The sequence below is a fragment of the Watersipora subatra genome, chromosome 3 (assembly GCF_963576615.1).
Source record: "Watersipora subatra chromosome 3, tzWatSuba1.1, whole genome shotgun sequence".
NCBI classification, from domain to species: Eukaryota; Metazoa; Bryozoa; class Gymnolaemata; order Cheilostomatida; family Watersiporidae; genus Watersipora; species Watersipora subatra.
In genome coordinates this window covers 75,560,058-75,575,173 of record NC_088710.1, presented here as the reverse complement: position 1 = coordinate 75,575,173, position 15,116 = coordinate 75,560,058, and the positions used below count along the sequence as shown (strand labels likewise).

The 15,116-nt window shown below is 35.6% G+C and overlaps 1 protein-coding gene across 2 annotated transcripts in view; it reads left to right on the top strand.

Moving 5' to 3' along the window:
- The window catches only part of LOC137390091 (serine-rich adhesin for platelets-like), a 76,986-nt gene that overhangs the window by 32,692 nt on the left and 29,178 nt on the right, over nt 1-15,116 (top strand). For both annotated transcript variants that reach the window (XM_068076339.1, XM_068076340.1), the window contains exon 8: nt 8,445-8,653. In XM_068076339.1, coding sequence (XP_067932440.1) covers nt 8,445-8,653 — 209 coding nt within the window. The remainder of the gene's footprint in view (nt 1-8,444; nt 8,654-15,116) is intronic.

Genomic DNA, 15,116 nt, shown 5'->3' with positions numbered 1-15,116 from the left:
TTGTATTGTATCGTAACCTTTAATGTTTTTGATGTCCTAAGAGCAAAGCATATAAAGTGTTTACTTTTTGTTTTCTTTTTTTAATCCTCATAGATAAAAAATCTTTTATTAAAGTTAAACACGATCTACATCTACCTGTTTTTATTTATAGTATGCAGTATATAGTACAGTTTATGGTGTAAAATGTTAAAAAATAAATTACCGAGGTTGTTAAATCGACTTGGAACGGATTAAAACTTATACATATTAGTTCTAATGAGAAAACCTGTTTCGGATCTCGAACAACTCGGTTTTCGACCAACCTTCTGGAACGGATTGTGTTCGAGAACCGAGGTTCCACTGTACTTGAACTTGCTTCAACTAACATTTAAAAGTTTGTTCAGTTTAAGCTTTCAGTGAACTGTTAATAATTCCCCTATTAGTCATCTAGCTTTCGGTGTAAACAACATCTCGTTAAAGTGACCTTGACCTTGCCATGTATCATTCGGTATAGTTCGAGTCAGCCCCGCTGTCGCATAAGGGAAATTAACTAAGCGGTTACTATCTTTTGGGAGAGCAAGTTTGGGGCTAACGGATTTTCTGAAGACTGCTCTGTTTGACAGTTTATTGGCATTGCAGTAATATCCTTGTTACTCAGGCATGAGCAAAGCTTTTTGTATGTCTGATATTAGCAGGCGTAACCCTAGTTCACACTACGACGAGTCACTGACGAATGAAACCTTGCATTAAAACTCATTTAGGTAAAAACTATGGGTGTCAAAGTTTGGTAGCGATCAAGCAATGCTAGGTTATAATGATCAAAGAAATGATCAAGAGAAAGGATGGATATGATTGGGTGGTCATAGCTTTGATCATCTCCCTAATGAATGAAGCAAGACGTATGCTCCTAGTCAGTCGTTATTGGGGAGTAATGATGTTCAGGCTCGCACAGAATATAGTTTGCATTATCACTGGCTGAATCGGCAGGTCGGACAGAATGGTCTGAGAAACTTTTGGTGAGGTGTGACTTCCCAAATGGAACTCATGCTTCCTTTCACCCTGTTTCATGGGAGATTCAGCCTCATGCGGTGTAGGCATAAAGGTTACAAAGTCTCATGCGGTCTAGGCATGAAGGTTATACAGCCTCATCCGGTGTAGGCGTGAAGGTTATACCATTTTATTTGCCAAAAAATGATCATCAGAATTGTCGGCAAGCATAGGTGTTATATAGTTGGAAGGCATGCGTGGGCATTAAATAATGTAAAAACTTAGTTTTCCCCTCACTCTCCCACTCATCAATCACAACCATAAGGAACAGTGATCACATGATCAATGAGATTAGCGCATCAATAGTAGGACGGTAGTAACAAACTTGTGAATACTCTTCCTCTTATGCCTTCTAACCTCTGCAGCTTGGTGCATTGTTAAACATATTTATTAAATATATTAATATTTCTGTTTTGTCAAAACTATTTCAGTTGTACCTTTTGATTATGAAAAACTCATGCATGTTACCCGCAGCACCCGAGGTGTGTGTTACCCGCAGCACCCGAGGTATGACCAAATACTTTTCGTATAATACTTAATATTACTTATACTTATTATAATATCATGTAATGTGACCTGGTGTAAACATGGATGTTTGTGCTTGATCTTGTAATGAGGCGTTATTAAAATCCCAAATCCAGTTCCACCAGTAAATTCATAGTTGAGTTTGTAAGCGATGAGAATTCAGTCAACACGCAGCACTCTGTAGCCTCAGATTCACACAAATATTGGAGCAGACACAGCCTAAGTTAACAATAACCTAGCCTAAGTTATTACTGCTGTTACATGGAAGGCTAAATTGTTATACGGTCTCTATCCAAACCACAAATTGGAACAATTTTGTATGATTGATGGCTCAGGAATAGCAAGACAGAAATTATTGCTGGTTAATACAACTTTGATTGTTTTGTGTCTAAGTTAGCTCTGTAGCTTGGTATGGGTAAGAAGGTTATTCACAGCTAGTCACTTATTAGATGGTAGTTACTACTAGTTACAACTAGTTACTTAGTAGATGGTAGTTACTACTAGGTACTTAGTTGTTGGTAGTTACTACTAGTTACTTAGTTGTTGGTAGTTACTACTAGTTATTTAGTTGTTGGTAGTTACTACTAGTTACTTAGTAGATGGTAGTTACTACTAGTTACTTAGTAGATGGTAGTTACTACTAGTTACTTAGTAGATGGTAGTTACTACTAGTTACTTAGTAGATGGTAGTTACTACTAGTTACTACTAGTTATTTAGTAGATGGTAGTTACTACTAGTTACTACTAGTTACTTAGTTTTTAGTAGTTACTACTAGTTATTTAGTAGATGGTAGTTACTACTAGTTACTTAGTAGATGGTAGTTACTACTAGTTACTACTAGTTATTTAGTAGATGGTAGTTACTACTAGTTACTACTAGTTACTTAGTTTTTAGTAGTTACTACTAGTTACTACTAGTTACTTAGTTTTTAGTAGTTACTACTAGTTATTTAGTAGATGGTAGTTACTACTAATTACAACTAGTCACATAGTAGATAGTAGTCACTGCTAGTTATAACTAGTTACTTAGTAGATGGTAGTTACTACTAGTTATTGCTGTTGGCACTTCAAGCATCATTCTCCTGGTAGGCACCTGGCATCTTTTAGTAGTGAAGGGGTGTGTGTACCAGCTTCACATTCCAGAGTGATAAGTTTCACAAATATATTTGTCCTCCAGCAAAGGCTAGAGTATTAGAAATAACCCAGCACCATTTTTGTTCTCAAGATACAAACTGTCAGATTTATAGCAAATTGTTCTTCATATATGGACTGCCAGTATGTGACCTACTAATTGGTAGGCAGGATGCATCTGGTGTGTGTATTTGGTACTCAGGATGTGTGCTGGTAAATGATCATATGCAGGTGTTATAATACACTGAAGTGCCTGGCCTTGTTACTCTGTAGTGTTATACTTTAACATTCCGAGTAAAAAACACTGAAGTTGAGTGTGAGTTGTATAGGATAGAAGTCGCCAATAAAGTGAAATAATACAATTTGTTGCAAATATGTTTTTAATGAGCTATTTCTCTTACTATTTTGGGCAACAATTTCCAGCAGTTGTATCATCAGCAGCTTTGGTAAGGCTGGTATATCCTATTTCTAAAGTCAAGTAGTGTATTTAAGTTTAGGTGCAAACAGTTTTAGCGTTATAGAGAGACTGAACCTGATTGATTGAATTATTGATTGGGGACTTTTATAGCAGATAATCTATAGACTAGAAATTCCCCTGTCATACAGCCCACGACCAAAGTGATATTGGAAAATAGAAAGGGTACTGCTGGTTGATAAATGCAATATTAGCAGTCAAATGGCACTGCAGTGCAATAGGATAACTGCAATGGTAGTTGCAATGTACTGGGTTTTATTATGTACAACAAACAGCAATAATGAAAGGAAAAGATTATATGTTTATATCTCTCCCCTGCAATAGGAGAAATGCAATATTAGAAGTAAAATGGCAAGCTGCTGTGTAATATACACAGTTTGAAAGTTGGTTGTGTTGAATGTAAAATGGTTTTGACAGCGATCTGTAACCAAAGTGAAGAAATGGGTCATGATCATAGAAACCATGGTTAAGTCGGGTGTGTGAGATTTAGAGTTATCTACACTAGCAGTAGGAGAAAATTCTCGGTTATTTTGCATAAAAAAAGATTGATTCCAGCTTAATTACAGCAGATTTTATGGTCAATAAACTGAATGCATGTTTACCATTAATGCGAAAACATAGTTTTGAGAAAACTGGTGTTAAAGTTTGAGAAACGAAAACCAATGCACAATTTTGTTTACATTTCAAAACGTCATAGCAACCAATATCAAGAAGTTGTGATATTTATCTAGATGATTGTATTTATATGCAGAAAATTATGCTAAATTTAAAAATCTAAACAGATTTTAGTTGGTTGTCATAGAAATAGCTGTATATCTATAAGAAAATGTAGGCCTATTACTTAATTTTGCAAATATTAAAAACGGCTTGGCAGTACCGCGATATTGGGCACAGCCGTAGTATCATCAACAAAATCTTTAGAAAAATAATAACAGTAACATATTGCCCACCATAGGTCACCATATACTTCGATCTTGTAAATTCGAATGATTATTCTTATAATTAAATCTTATAATAATCTTATAAAATCGAATAATTCTTCTTATACTTAAATATTGTAATAGTCTTATTATTACATTTGTGCCATTTGACTGCTAATATTGCATTTCTCAACCAGCAGCACCCTTTCTTTTTTAAAGGTTGACGTGCAACAAAATTCACATTACAGTTATTTGGTATCAAAAGATTCACCATGTCTTACTCTGTTGTGTTGTAGGTGCCAAATATGTGGAAATGTGATTACGAGCTCTTAAAAGCTCAAAAACGAAAAGCCACCGTAGATTGCAATCCGTTTATTTCTCTGACGTAGCCATGACAGTTTGGTTATTGTCTTGTCACGTGATGTTCTCACGTGAATTGATAGGTCAATAAAAAGCTCAATATAAACTAATCGTAGCACTAGTTTATGACAAACACTTCGGGTTTTACCGAAGACCCCGTACCAAATATAGATGCTCGCTACTTTACAGTTTTGTTTCGGCTTAACTAATCGTCAAGTCGTAATCTGATCATGTGACCCAAAAACTTCGAAAATAATTTTTGCAGCACTTTGATTATCACAGGTGACCAACAGGCTCGTCATGATTATCAAGCAATGATATGTACTCCTTCGTGGTAAGGTTAAAAAATTAAATGATTTTTTACGGTAAATTATAAGATAGCACTGCTAAAAGTGACAGCATTACAATGACGATAAAATAGACGCGTAAGAACAATAGACATGGTTTTATTGAATGCGTGAAGTATATTTGTAAAAATATTTCGACGAATAAGGTTGCATGAAAGTGTAAACAGAAACCATCTACCACAGCTACGTCACATTTGAGCCGTTTTGGAAAGAGAATCCAAACTACGGCGGTCTCGTCTGGCTGCGATTAACTGTTCATTTTTTAGCTTTTAAGAGCTTGTTATCACATTCCCACATATTTTGCACCTACAACACAACATAGTAAGACATGGTGAATCTTTTGATATCAAATAACTGTAATGTGAATTTTGTTGCAAGTCAACCTTTAATCTTATAAGAATCGTTAGAAAAATATCATCGTCATTTCCTTTACTTACGCTGCTTTGGACATCAGTTGGAATACCAAAGTACTCATTATAAGTGTCCAAAATGTCAATTTTTTTTGTAAATCGGCAAAAAAGAAACGATTACTTTTCAGTACTTCTACGTTAATTACAGAAACCTTCGGCAATTGGACAATGCCATAAACTGGTGAGATGTGCACGTTTTTCTCGTGAAATGGTTCTGCTCTCTGTCGCACGGATTTATCGGCATTTCGTTGGCCGGTCTTAATTCTGATTAAAAAAGGCTTGTATGGTTTTAATGGCAATTTTAGGCCAAATTTATCTGTCTAGTTATGTATTATTTGATCAGATGGGTAAGTTTTAGGATATTGTCTACACTTTTCAAACATTTGGTAACATATTTAAATAGGTTTATATGTGTTTTGTATCATTATTATACTTGACCGACTTCACAGAAAAATGGTTAAATTTTTCGAATAGATTTCGGTACAAGGGTTTTGTTGTGGCCGATGATGGATAATTTCAGGAGTTGTGTGCACATACGCATTTATCATAAAGCTCCCGAACAATCGCTTTGGTCGTGGGACAAATGAGTGTTTACTAGACTGTAGTATTATAGACTAGTGCGTACAAAACTGTAGTATTATAGACTAGTGTGTACTAGACTGTAGTATTATAGACCAGTATGTACTAGACTAGTATTATAGACTAGTGTGTACTAGACTGTAGTATTATAGACTAGTGTGTACTAGAATTTAGTATTGTAGACTAGTGTGTACTAGACTGTAGTATTATAGACCATTGTGTACTAGACTAGTATTATAGACTAGTGTGTACTAGACTGTAATATTATAGACCAGTGTGTACTAGACTGTAGTATTATAAACTAGTGTGTACTAGACTAGTATTATTGACTAGTGTGTACTAGACTGTAGTATTATAGACTAGTGTGTACTAAACTGTAGTATTATAGACTAGCGTGTACTAGACTGTAGTATTATAGACTAGTGTGTACTAGACTGTAGTATTATAGACTAGTGTGTACTAGACTCTAATATTATAGACCAGTGTGTACTAGACTGTAATATTATAGACCAGTGTGTACTAGACTGTAGTATTATAGACCAGTGTGTACTAGACTGTAGTATTATAGACCAGTGTGTAGGGGTAACTGGGGCACCGTGGGCCCAGGGGTATGGCAGACCACCTCCCATTTCCCTGAAAAAAATTATTTTTAGAATAGTCTTCTCTTAATTTTTGAACAGAATATGATGTCATCTTTCAGCCATATTGTTTTGAAAACTCTGCATGTCATATTCAGTTACTGGTAAGAAAATAATTGATTTTAAGACCTAAAAGTAAATTTTAACACATTTGATGTTCAAGTTACTTGGCCGAAAACTTATACATATTTTTTGTTGTTATTACAACACATAATACAACTAACCTTGTTCTTTGGTATCGTGTAACTTAACGTCTTCATCGTTAAAACTTTTTAAAAAATTTTATAAATAACTTTTGCTTCATGTACCGGGGCACCATGGACCACCTGGCCCGAGGCACCGCGGACCATGGTCCACGGTGCCCCAGAAAAACTCATGTTGCTTTTGAGTTAGTATTTTTAAGTTTTAATAGTATTTTAATATGAAGAGTGGAGTTTCAAAAGAAGTTTTGAGAAGGGGTTCGTAACCCCATCTCAAAAGCTCCCCGTAGAACTGATGCGACGTTAATGCGAACTGCACTCAAAAGTGTGACAGAAGATGGCATATCTGCTAGGAAAGTGTCGTGACACCTAAAGATTCCCTGAGCCACTCTAAAGCGTTATCCAGAGGTTGCTAGAAACCATGGCATTGAGAACGTTTGCTTTCAGAAAATGAATGCCACAGATAGTCAACAGTTGTGCTAACAGACACACCTGTTAAGCTTCAGTTAGAAAAAGAGGCAGAAGAAAGAGAATCAAAAGAAAAAACTTGGTAAACGCAAGGTTAGTTTTTTGTTGGTTTTTGAATAACACACTCCGATCACAACGAAGTAAAAAATTGTATTGTACTACAAATCTATTTACAATGGCAGCTATTTTATACAGGCTACCGCACCTATAGAGTCCAGCAGCGAAGAGGAGGCAGAGCTAGCAGTTGCATTGTCGGATAGCGAGGAGCCAACCAGGAAACCTGAAGACCTACCCGTCTCAGCTGAAAGGCCTATAGTTATTGGGGACCTTAAAGTCTCCAATCATGTTCTAGTAGTAATTAGAGGAAAGAGCACTTCGTGGCAGTGATACTTGACGTGTGTAACACTGATGACACCATCGATGTATCATTCTTTATACAGCGCGGGTCCAACTTTATAACCCCGGAGAAAGAAGACATTGCAACAGTTGACATCAACGACGTTGTGATGTTACTTCTAAACCCTCTGTTATTGGTGGCACCCAAAGAACATGCAAGCAATTTTGCTTCAATATTGACTTATCCCCTCTGCTTTATTAAGCAATTTTTTTCGCCAGACTGTGTCAGAACTATTTTTTAGATGTTGAACAATCCATTGCAGAAATTTTTAGAAATATATGTTTAAATATGGTTTTGTATAATGCATACTGTAAGCTTTACCAAATAATTTCAATAAATGGTCTAAAGCGTTTCCGTGGCAGTAGTTTGATGTGTATGTCCACGGTACCCCGGGGTGCGGTCCACGGTACCTCGGGGCCGGGGTACCGTGGACCACTTGTAGAGGGTGCAGAGAAAGTATCCCATGGTTTGCGTTACCATTTGAAAGTGTTTTCAGTAAATTCATAGTGTAGCCCACAAATCAAAGTATGATACGGCAAAGTTTGATGGCTGTATCTAGAAAAGTTTTGCATTGGCATGAAATCTTGTGATTTCGGGCCCGCGGTGCCCCGGTTACCCCTACTAGACTGTAGTATTATAGACTAGTATTTACTAGACTAGTATTATAGACTAGTGTGTACTAGACTGTAGTATTATAGACTAGTGTGTACTAAACTGTAGTATTATAGACTAGTGTGTACTAGACTGTAGTATTATAGACTAGTGTGTACTAAACTGTAGTATTATAGACTAGTATGTACTAGACTATAGTATTATAGGCGTTTATATAATAGACACTTTCATTCTGAACTTTAGATTGTAAGACTAAAGCATGTTTAGGATTGTGTCTGTTTCAAAAGTTAGTTTTTCATATGATCCATTTCGATTGATGCAGATTTAGAGCATACCTTTTCTGTCTTTATTTGCAGTAGCATAGAGCTTTTGTTAGAGGAAAGGAAGGCCAACCCAGAGGAAGTGTTGATAAACCTTGGATTTGGAGTGACAGACAGTTCTATCGCATCCAGACTCCCTTCTCGCTTCCTCGTCAGTAGGACCCGTGCAAATGGTATCAACATGCAGAGTTTTGTGCAAGGTCATCCTGAGCTCAGCAGATATATGGCTCCAGAGAACAACCTTGGTACTTGTGCATTCCACATGATTTTGTTAGCAAATCTACTATTTTTTCAACAGCAACCATTCCAGTTACCATCTACATGTAGTAGTTCTTCCAGTAGTCAATACTATGCTGTAGTCATTGGCATCCACTACATATTACTTTTTGGTAGTCGTTACATCCAGTAGTCATTACTATTCAGTAGTCGTTACTATACGGTAGTCGTTACTATACGGTAGTCGTTACTATCCGGTAGTCGTTACTATACAGTAGTCAATACTATTCAGTAATCGTTACTATCCAGTAGTCGTTACTATCCAGTAGTCGTTACTATCCAGTAGTCGTTACTATCCAGTAGTCGCTACTATCCAGCGGTCGTTACAATCCAGTAGTCGTTACTATCCAGTAGTCGCTACTATCCAGTAGTTGTTACTATCCAGTAGTCGCTACTATCCAGCGGTCGTTACAATCCAGTAGTCGTTACTATCTAGTACTCGTTACAATCCAGTAGTCGTTACTATACAGTAGTCAATACTATTATTAAATTTATTATGACCATCAATGTAAAGAGCGGACAATTCACTATGTCACACCTTGCTGTGCCAAACAAAACTTGCATGAGCGCATTTCTGAACCAATCTAAGAATCATTTGGTGTGACTGCTCGTTTAACAGACCTTCAGTTTCCTTATTGCTTTATCATACAATGTAGTTTCTCTAGGAGTCTCTTCATTATCATACAATGTAGTTTCTCTAGGAGTCTCTTCATTATCATACAATGTAGTTTCTCTAGGAGTCTCTTCATTATCATACATTGTAGTTTTCTCTAGGAGTCTCTTTATCATCATACATTGTAGTTTCTCTAGGAGTCTGTTCTCTATCATACATTGTAGTTTCTCTAGGAGTCTCTTCATTATCATACATTGTAGTTTCTCTAGGAGTCTCTTCATTATCATACAATGTAGTTTCTCTAGGAGTCTCTTCATTATCATACAATGTAGTTTCTCTAGGAGTCTCTTCATTATCATACATTGTAGTTTCTCTAGGAGTCTGTTCTCTATCATACATTGTAGTTTCTCTAGGAGTCTCTTCATTATCATACATTGTAGTTTCTCTAGGAGTCTCTTCATTATCATACAATGTAGTTTCTCTAGGAGTCTCTTCATTATCATACAATGTAGTTTCTCTAGGAGTCTCTTCATTATCATACAATGTAGTTTCTCTAGGAGTCTGTTCTTTATCATACAATGTAGTTTCTCTAGGAGTCTCTTCATTATCATACAATGTAGTTTCTCTAGGAGTCTCTTCATTATCATACAATGTAGTTTCTCTAGGAGTCTGTTCTTTATCATACAATGTAGTTTCTCTAGGAGTCTCTTCATTATCATATAATGTAGTTTCTCTAGGAGTCTGTTCTTTATCATATAATGTAGTTTCTCTAGGAGTCTGTTCTTTATCATACAATGTAGTTTCTCTAGGAGTCTCTTCATTATCATACAATGTAGTTTCTCTAGGAGTCTGTTCATTGTCATACAATGTAGTTTCTCTAGGAGTCTGTTCATTATCATACAATGTAGTTTCTCTAGGAGTCTGTTCTTTATCATACAATGTAGTTTCTCTAGGAGTCTCTTCATTATCATATAATGTAGTTTCTCTAGGAGTCTGTTCTTTATCATATAATGTAGTTTCTCTAGGAGTCTGTTCTTTATCATACAATGTAGTTTCTCTAGGAGTCTCTTCATTATCATACATTGTAGTTTCTCTAGGAGTCTGTTCTCTATCATACATTGTAGTTTCTCTAGGAGTCTCTTCATTATCATACATTGTAGTTTCTCTAGGAGTCTCTTCATTATCATACAATGTAGTTTCTCTAGGAGTCTCTTCATTATCATACAATGTAGTTTCTCTAGGAGTCTCTTCATTATCATACAATGTAGTTTCTCTAGGAGTCTGTTCTTTATCATACAATGTAGTTTCTCTAGGAGTCTCTTCATTATCATACAATGTAGTTTCTCTAGGAGTCTCTTCATTATCATACAATGTAGTTTCTCTAGGAGTCTGTTCTTTATCATACAATGTAGTTTCTCTAGGAGTCTCTTCATTATCATATAATGTAGTTTCTCTAGGAGTCTGTTCTTTATCATATAATGTAGTTTCTCTAGGAGTCTGTTCTTTATCATACAATGTAGTTTCTCTAGGAGTCTCTTCATTATCATACAATGTAGTTTCTCTAGGAGTCTGTTCATTGTCATACAATGTAGTTTCTCTAGGAGTCTCTTCATTATCATACAATGTAGTTTCTCTAGGAGTCTGTTCTTTATCATACAATGTAGTTTCTCTAGGAGTCTCTTCATTATCATATAATGTAGTTTCTCTAGGAGTCTGTTCTTTATCATATAATGTAGTTTCTCTAGGAGTCTGTTCTTTATCATACAATGTAGTTTCTCTAGGAGTCTCTTCATTATCATACAATGTAGTTTCTCTAGGAGTCTGTTCATTGTCATACAATGTAGTTTCTCTAGGAGTCTGTTCATTATCATACAATGTAGTTTCTCTAGGAGTCTGTTCATTATCATACAATGTAGTTTCTCTAGGAGTCTCTTTATTATCATATAATGTAGTTTCTCTAGGAGTCTGTTCTTTATCATACAATGTAGTTTCTCTAGGAGTCTCTTCATTATCATACAATGTAGTTTCTCTAGGAGTCTCTTTATTATCATACAATGTAATTTCTCTAGGAGTATCTTCATTATCATACAATGTAGTTTCTCTAGGAGTCTGTTCTTTATCATACAATGTAGTTTCTCTAGGAGTCTGTTCTCTATCATACATTGTAGTTTCTCTAGGAGTCTCTTTATTATCATACAATGTAGTTTCTCTAGGAGTCTCTTCATTATCATACAATGTAGTTTCTTTAGGAGTCTCTTCATTATCATACAATGTAGTTTCTCTAGGAGTCTCTTCATTATCATACAATGTAGTTTCTCTAGGAGTCTCTTCATTATCATATAATGTAGTTTCTCTAGGAGTCTCTTCATTATCATACAATGTAGTTTCTCTAGGAGTCTGTTCTTTATCATCAATGGTTTCAATAGTTCTCTAGAAAGTCACAGGAAACTATCAAATAGAAATCAAATATACTTTGTGCATTCGTTAGAGTAACATTTAAACTTTCAATTAAAATATTCACATAATACTCCATAATACTCACAATACTATAATATAATACTCCATGTCGTTCATTTCACAAAATTTTAAGTTGAATGTGGTCTTTTTTCAATGGTCGCTCTTAAAAACTGCCACAATTTCTTCACATTTCTCTGGCAAAAGTTTTTTCATATTGCCGCATTTTAAAGTTGTGTCATCAGAGTTAAAAAGAAAACAATTATTAACTTTTTTAATGTTCTGTGGTTATTTGACCATTTATATAGATTTGTAGGTAAAGATCAAGTATTTTACACAGAAATGTGCTGTATTTAGGACAACTCTTAGCGCAGCCGCAAGCTGATAGTGGTATAGGTTGTTTTTTGAATCACAAATTGAGCGATCCAAGAAATCAAGGAACAAGCCTTTTGTTATAGTACGTGTTTGTAAATGTGGTGTCAGGGGCAAGACGGAGCTTGCCTTTTGTTGTAGTACATGTTTATAAATATGGTTTCAGAGGCAGTACTCAACTTACCTTATGTTGTAGTACGTGTTTATAAATATGGTGTCAGAGGCAGTACTCAACTTACCTTATATTGTAGTACGTGTTTATAAATATGGTGTCAGAGACAGTACTCAACTTACCTTATGTTGTAGTACGTGTTTATAAATATGGTGTCATAGGCAGTACTCAACTTACCTTATGTTATAGTACGTGTTTATAAATATGGTGTCAGAGGCAGCACTCAACTTACCTTATGTTGTAGTGTGTGTTTATAAATATGGTGTCAGAGGCAGTACTCAGTTTACCTTATGTTGTAGTACGTGTTTATAAATATGGTGTCAGAGGCAGTACTCAACTTACCTTATGTTGTAGTACGTGTTTATAAATATGGTGTCAGAGGCAGTACTCAACTTACCTTATGTTGTAGTGTGTGTTTATAAATATGGTGTCAGAGGCAGTACTCAGTTTACCTTATGTTGTAGTACGTGTTTATAAATATGGTGTCAGAGGCAGTACTCAACTTACCTTATGTTGTAGTACGTGTTTATAAATATGGTGTCAGAGGCAGTACTCAACTTACCTTATGTTGTAGTGTGTGTTTATAAATATGGTGTCAGAGGCAGTACTCAGTTTACCTTATGTTGTAGTACGTGTTTATAAATATGGTGTCAGAGGCAGTACTCAACTTACCTTATGTTGTAGTGTGTGTTTATAAATATGGTGTCAGAGGCAGTACTCAGTTTACCTTATGTTGTAGTACGTGTTTATAAATATGGTGTCAGAGGCAGTACTCAACTTACCTTATGTTGTAGTACGTGTTTATAAATATGGTGTCAGAGGCAGCACTCAACTTACCTTATGTTGTAGTGTGTGTTTATAATAATGGTGTCAGAGGCAGTACTCAACTTACCTTATGTTGTAGTACGGGTTTATAAATATGGTGTCAGAGACAGTACTCAACTTACCTTATGTTGTAGTGCATGTTTATAAATATGGTGTCAGAGGCAGTACTCAACTTACCTTATGTTATAGTACGTGTTTATAAATATGGTGTCAGAGACAGGTCTCATTTTTTGACTAAATATATGTTTGGTTCATGAGTTGACCTTTAAGTTTAGTGTCTATATATTGCATGAATTTGCTTATGTTTCTATTAAAAACTTTTTTGTGGCTAAAATAACAAGTTCTGAGATTATTAGTTGTATCTCATGTCTCTATTCTTTTGGCGTGAGTCACGTAAAGCTTTGGCACATACCTCAGCGTGTGGCCAGCACGATGAGCTGTCTATAAATTATACCTTTATTAGCCGCATAAGCTTAGATGTATTTATCAGAAACACAATTATTATATTATGTTTACTAACAGAAATAACGAATTATTTTATTAAATTCAACCCTCAAAATAGTTTTATTTTACATCATTACCAGCTAGTTGGCACTTTTATATGCTATCTTGTATTACATTCTTAAACTAAACCCTTGTACTCTATATAGTAGAGCAGGAACATAAACTTATCTTTCAGCTTATTCCTTCCGAGGGTGGGCTATTCAAACAAAGATGTTTCATAGTCAGAAATTTATGCTGAATTCAATTATAATGTTTCTACACCTATGTGTTTGCACATTTCTGAGCTAGAGAGCACTTTCGAAATGGGAGGGGACAACTCCAAGTTTGCTTGGAAAACCTTACATATCAGACAAAGAAAGCTATTTTATAATCTCAAAAGTTAGTAACTGCTTTTACATGTATTTGAGATTAGGTGAGTCAACTTTCAGCACTTCTTAACCCATGCCAAGGATGCAGCAAGACTGCTTGTTTCACTGTCTTGATCAGTCTGTGAATGAAACCCTAGTCAGAGTGACTAAACTTCAATATGAGACAGCCAAACAGTATTCAAACAGATGGTTGATATTGGAAGAAGAGAGCATTCAATGTGAAATTACTCAAAAAGTGTCAAGCATTGAGAACTTTGATGAGAGTTCAGACTCGTTATGTCATTATGCCTGTTATAAAAAGTATTGTAACAAACTCGTTATGGAAAAAGCTGAGAAGAGACAGAAGAATGTGATACAGCAGAAGAGGTGAAACTAGATATCTATTCCTTTACAAATTCATAATGATTACTCCATGATAATGGTACTTTGGTGGAAGAAAAAGAAAACATTTTCATTTTTGTCTGCACATTTTGTGAGCAGCAAAACTAACTCTTTGCAGTTTACATGACGTGTTATAGCTACAATTTGGACATAAATGTATAGATAAATTATATGTATGATCCTTCCTTGGTTTTTTGCATATGACCACACAAACTATGCTAGATATGGCACGCTGTACTATGCAGAGATGACTAATCTGAAAGTATCGCAGATCAAGGTGTATGAGGCTCTTATGAAGAAGGGGTATTTTACTTATCAATCACGACATCACTGTCCATTCAGCTCTATCGCTTGTGATCAATCTATTGAGCAAACAGTTAAAAGAGACTCAAAGTCTCACGGTGGAATCATAGAGTTTACCAGGAAGTCATTGGCCTCTCAACGCTGGACTCCATCTCACTCGGAACGAACAGCTGTACATACAGACATGAAGAAGATGCCAGTGCTTAGTGATTCGGATGCAGCATGTTTAGAGATGCGTGAAAAGGCATGGAAGGCTGATGAGGAAATGAAGAAAGTCATGAAAGACTCATAATAGCAAGAATAAATTCGTTTGCATTTCAAACCACCAAGCTAGTACGTATTACCAGTGGCGCAAAAGCCTCTATTGAAGTGAGGTACTTAGGATCTTGAAATGGCAAATGTGATAGGAGAGAAACAGCTTTCAGAATTTGTTCAGAAGA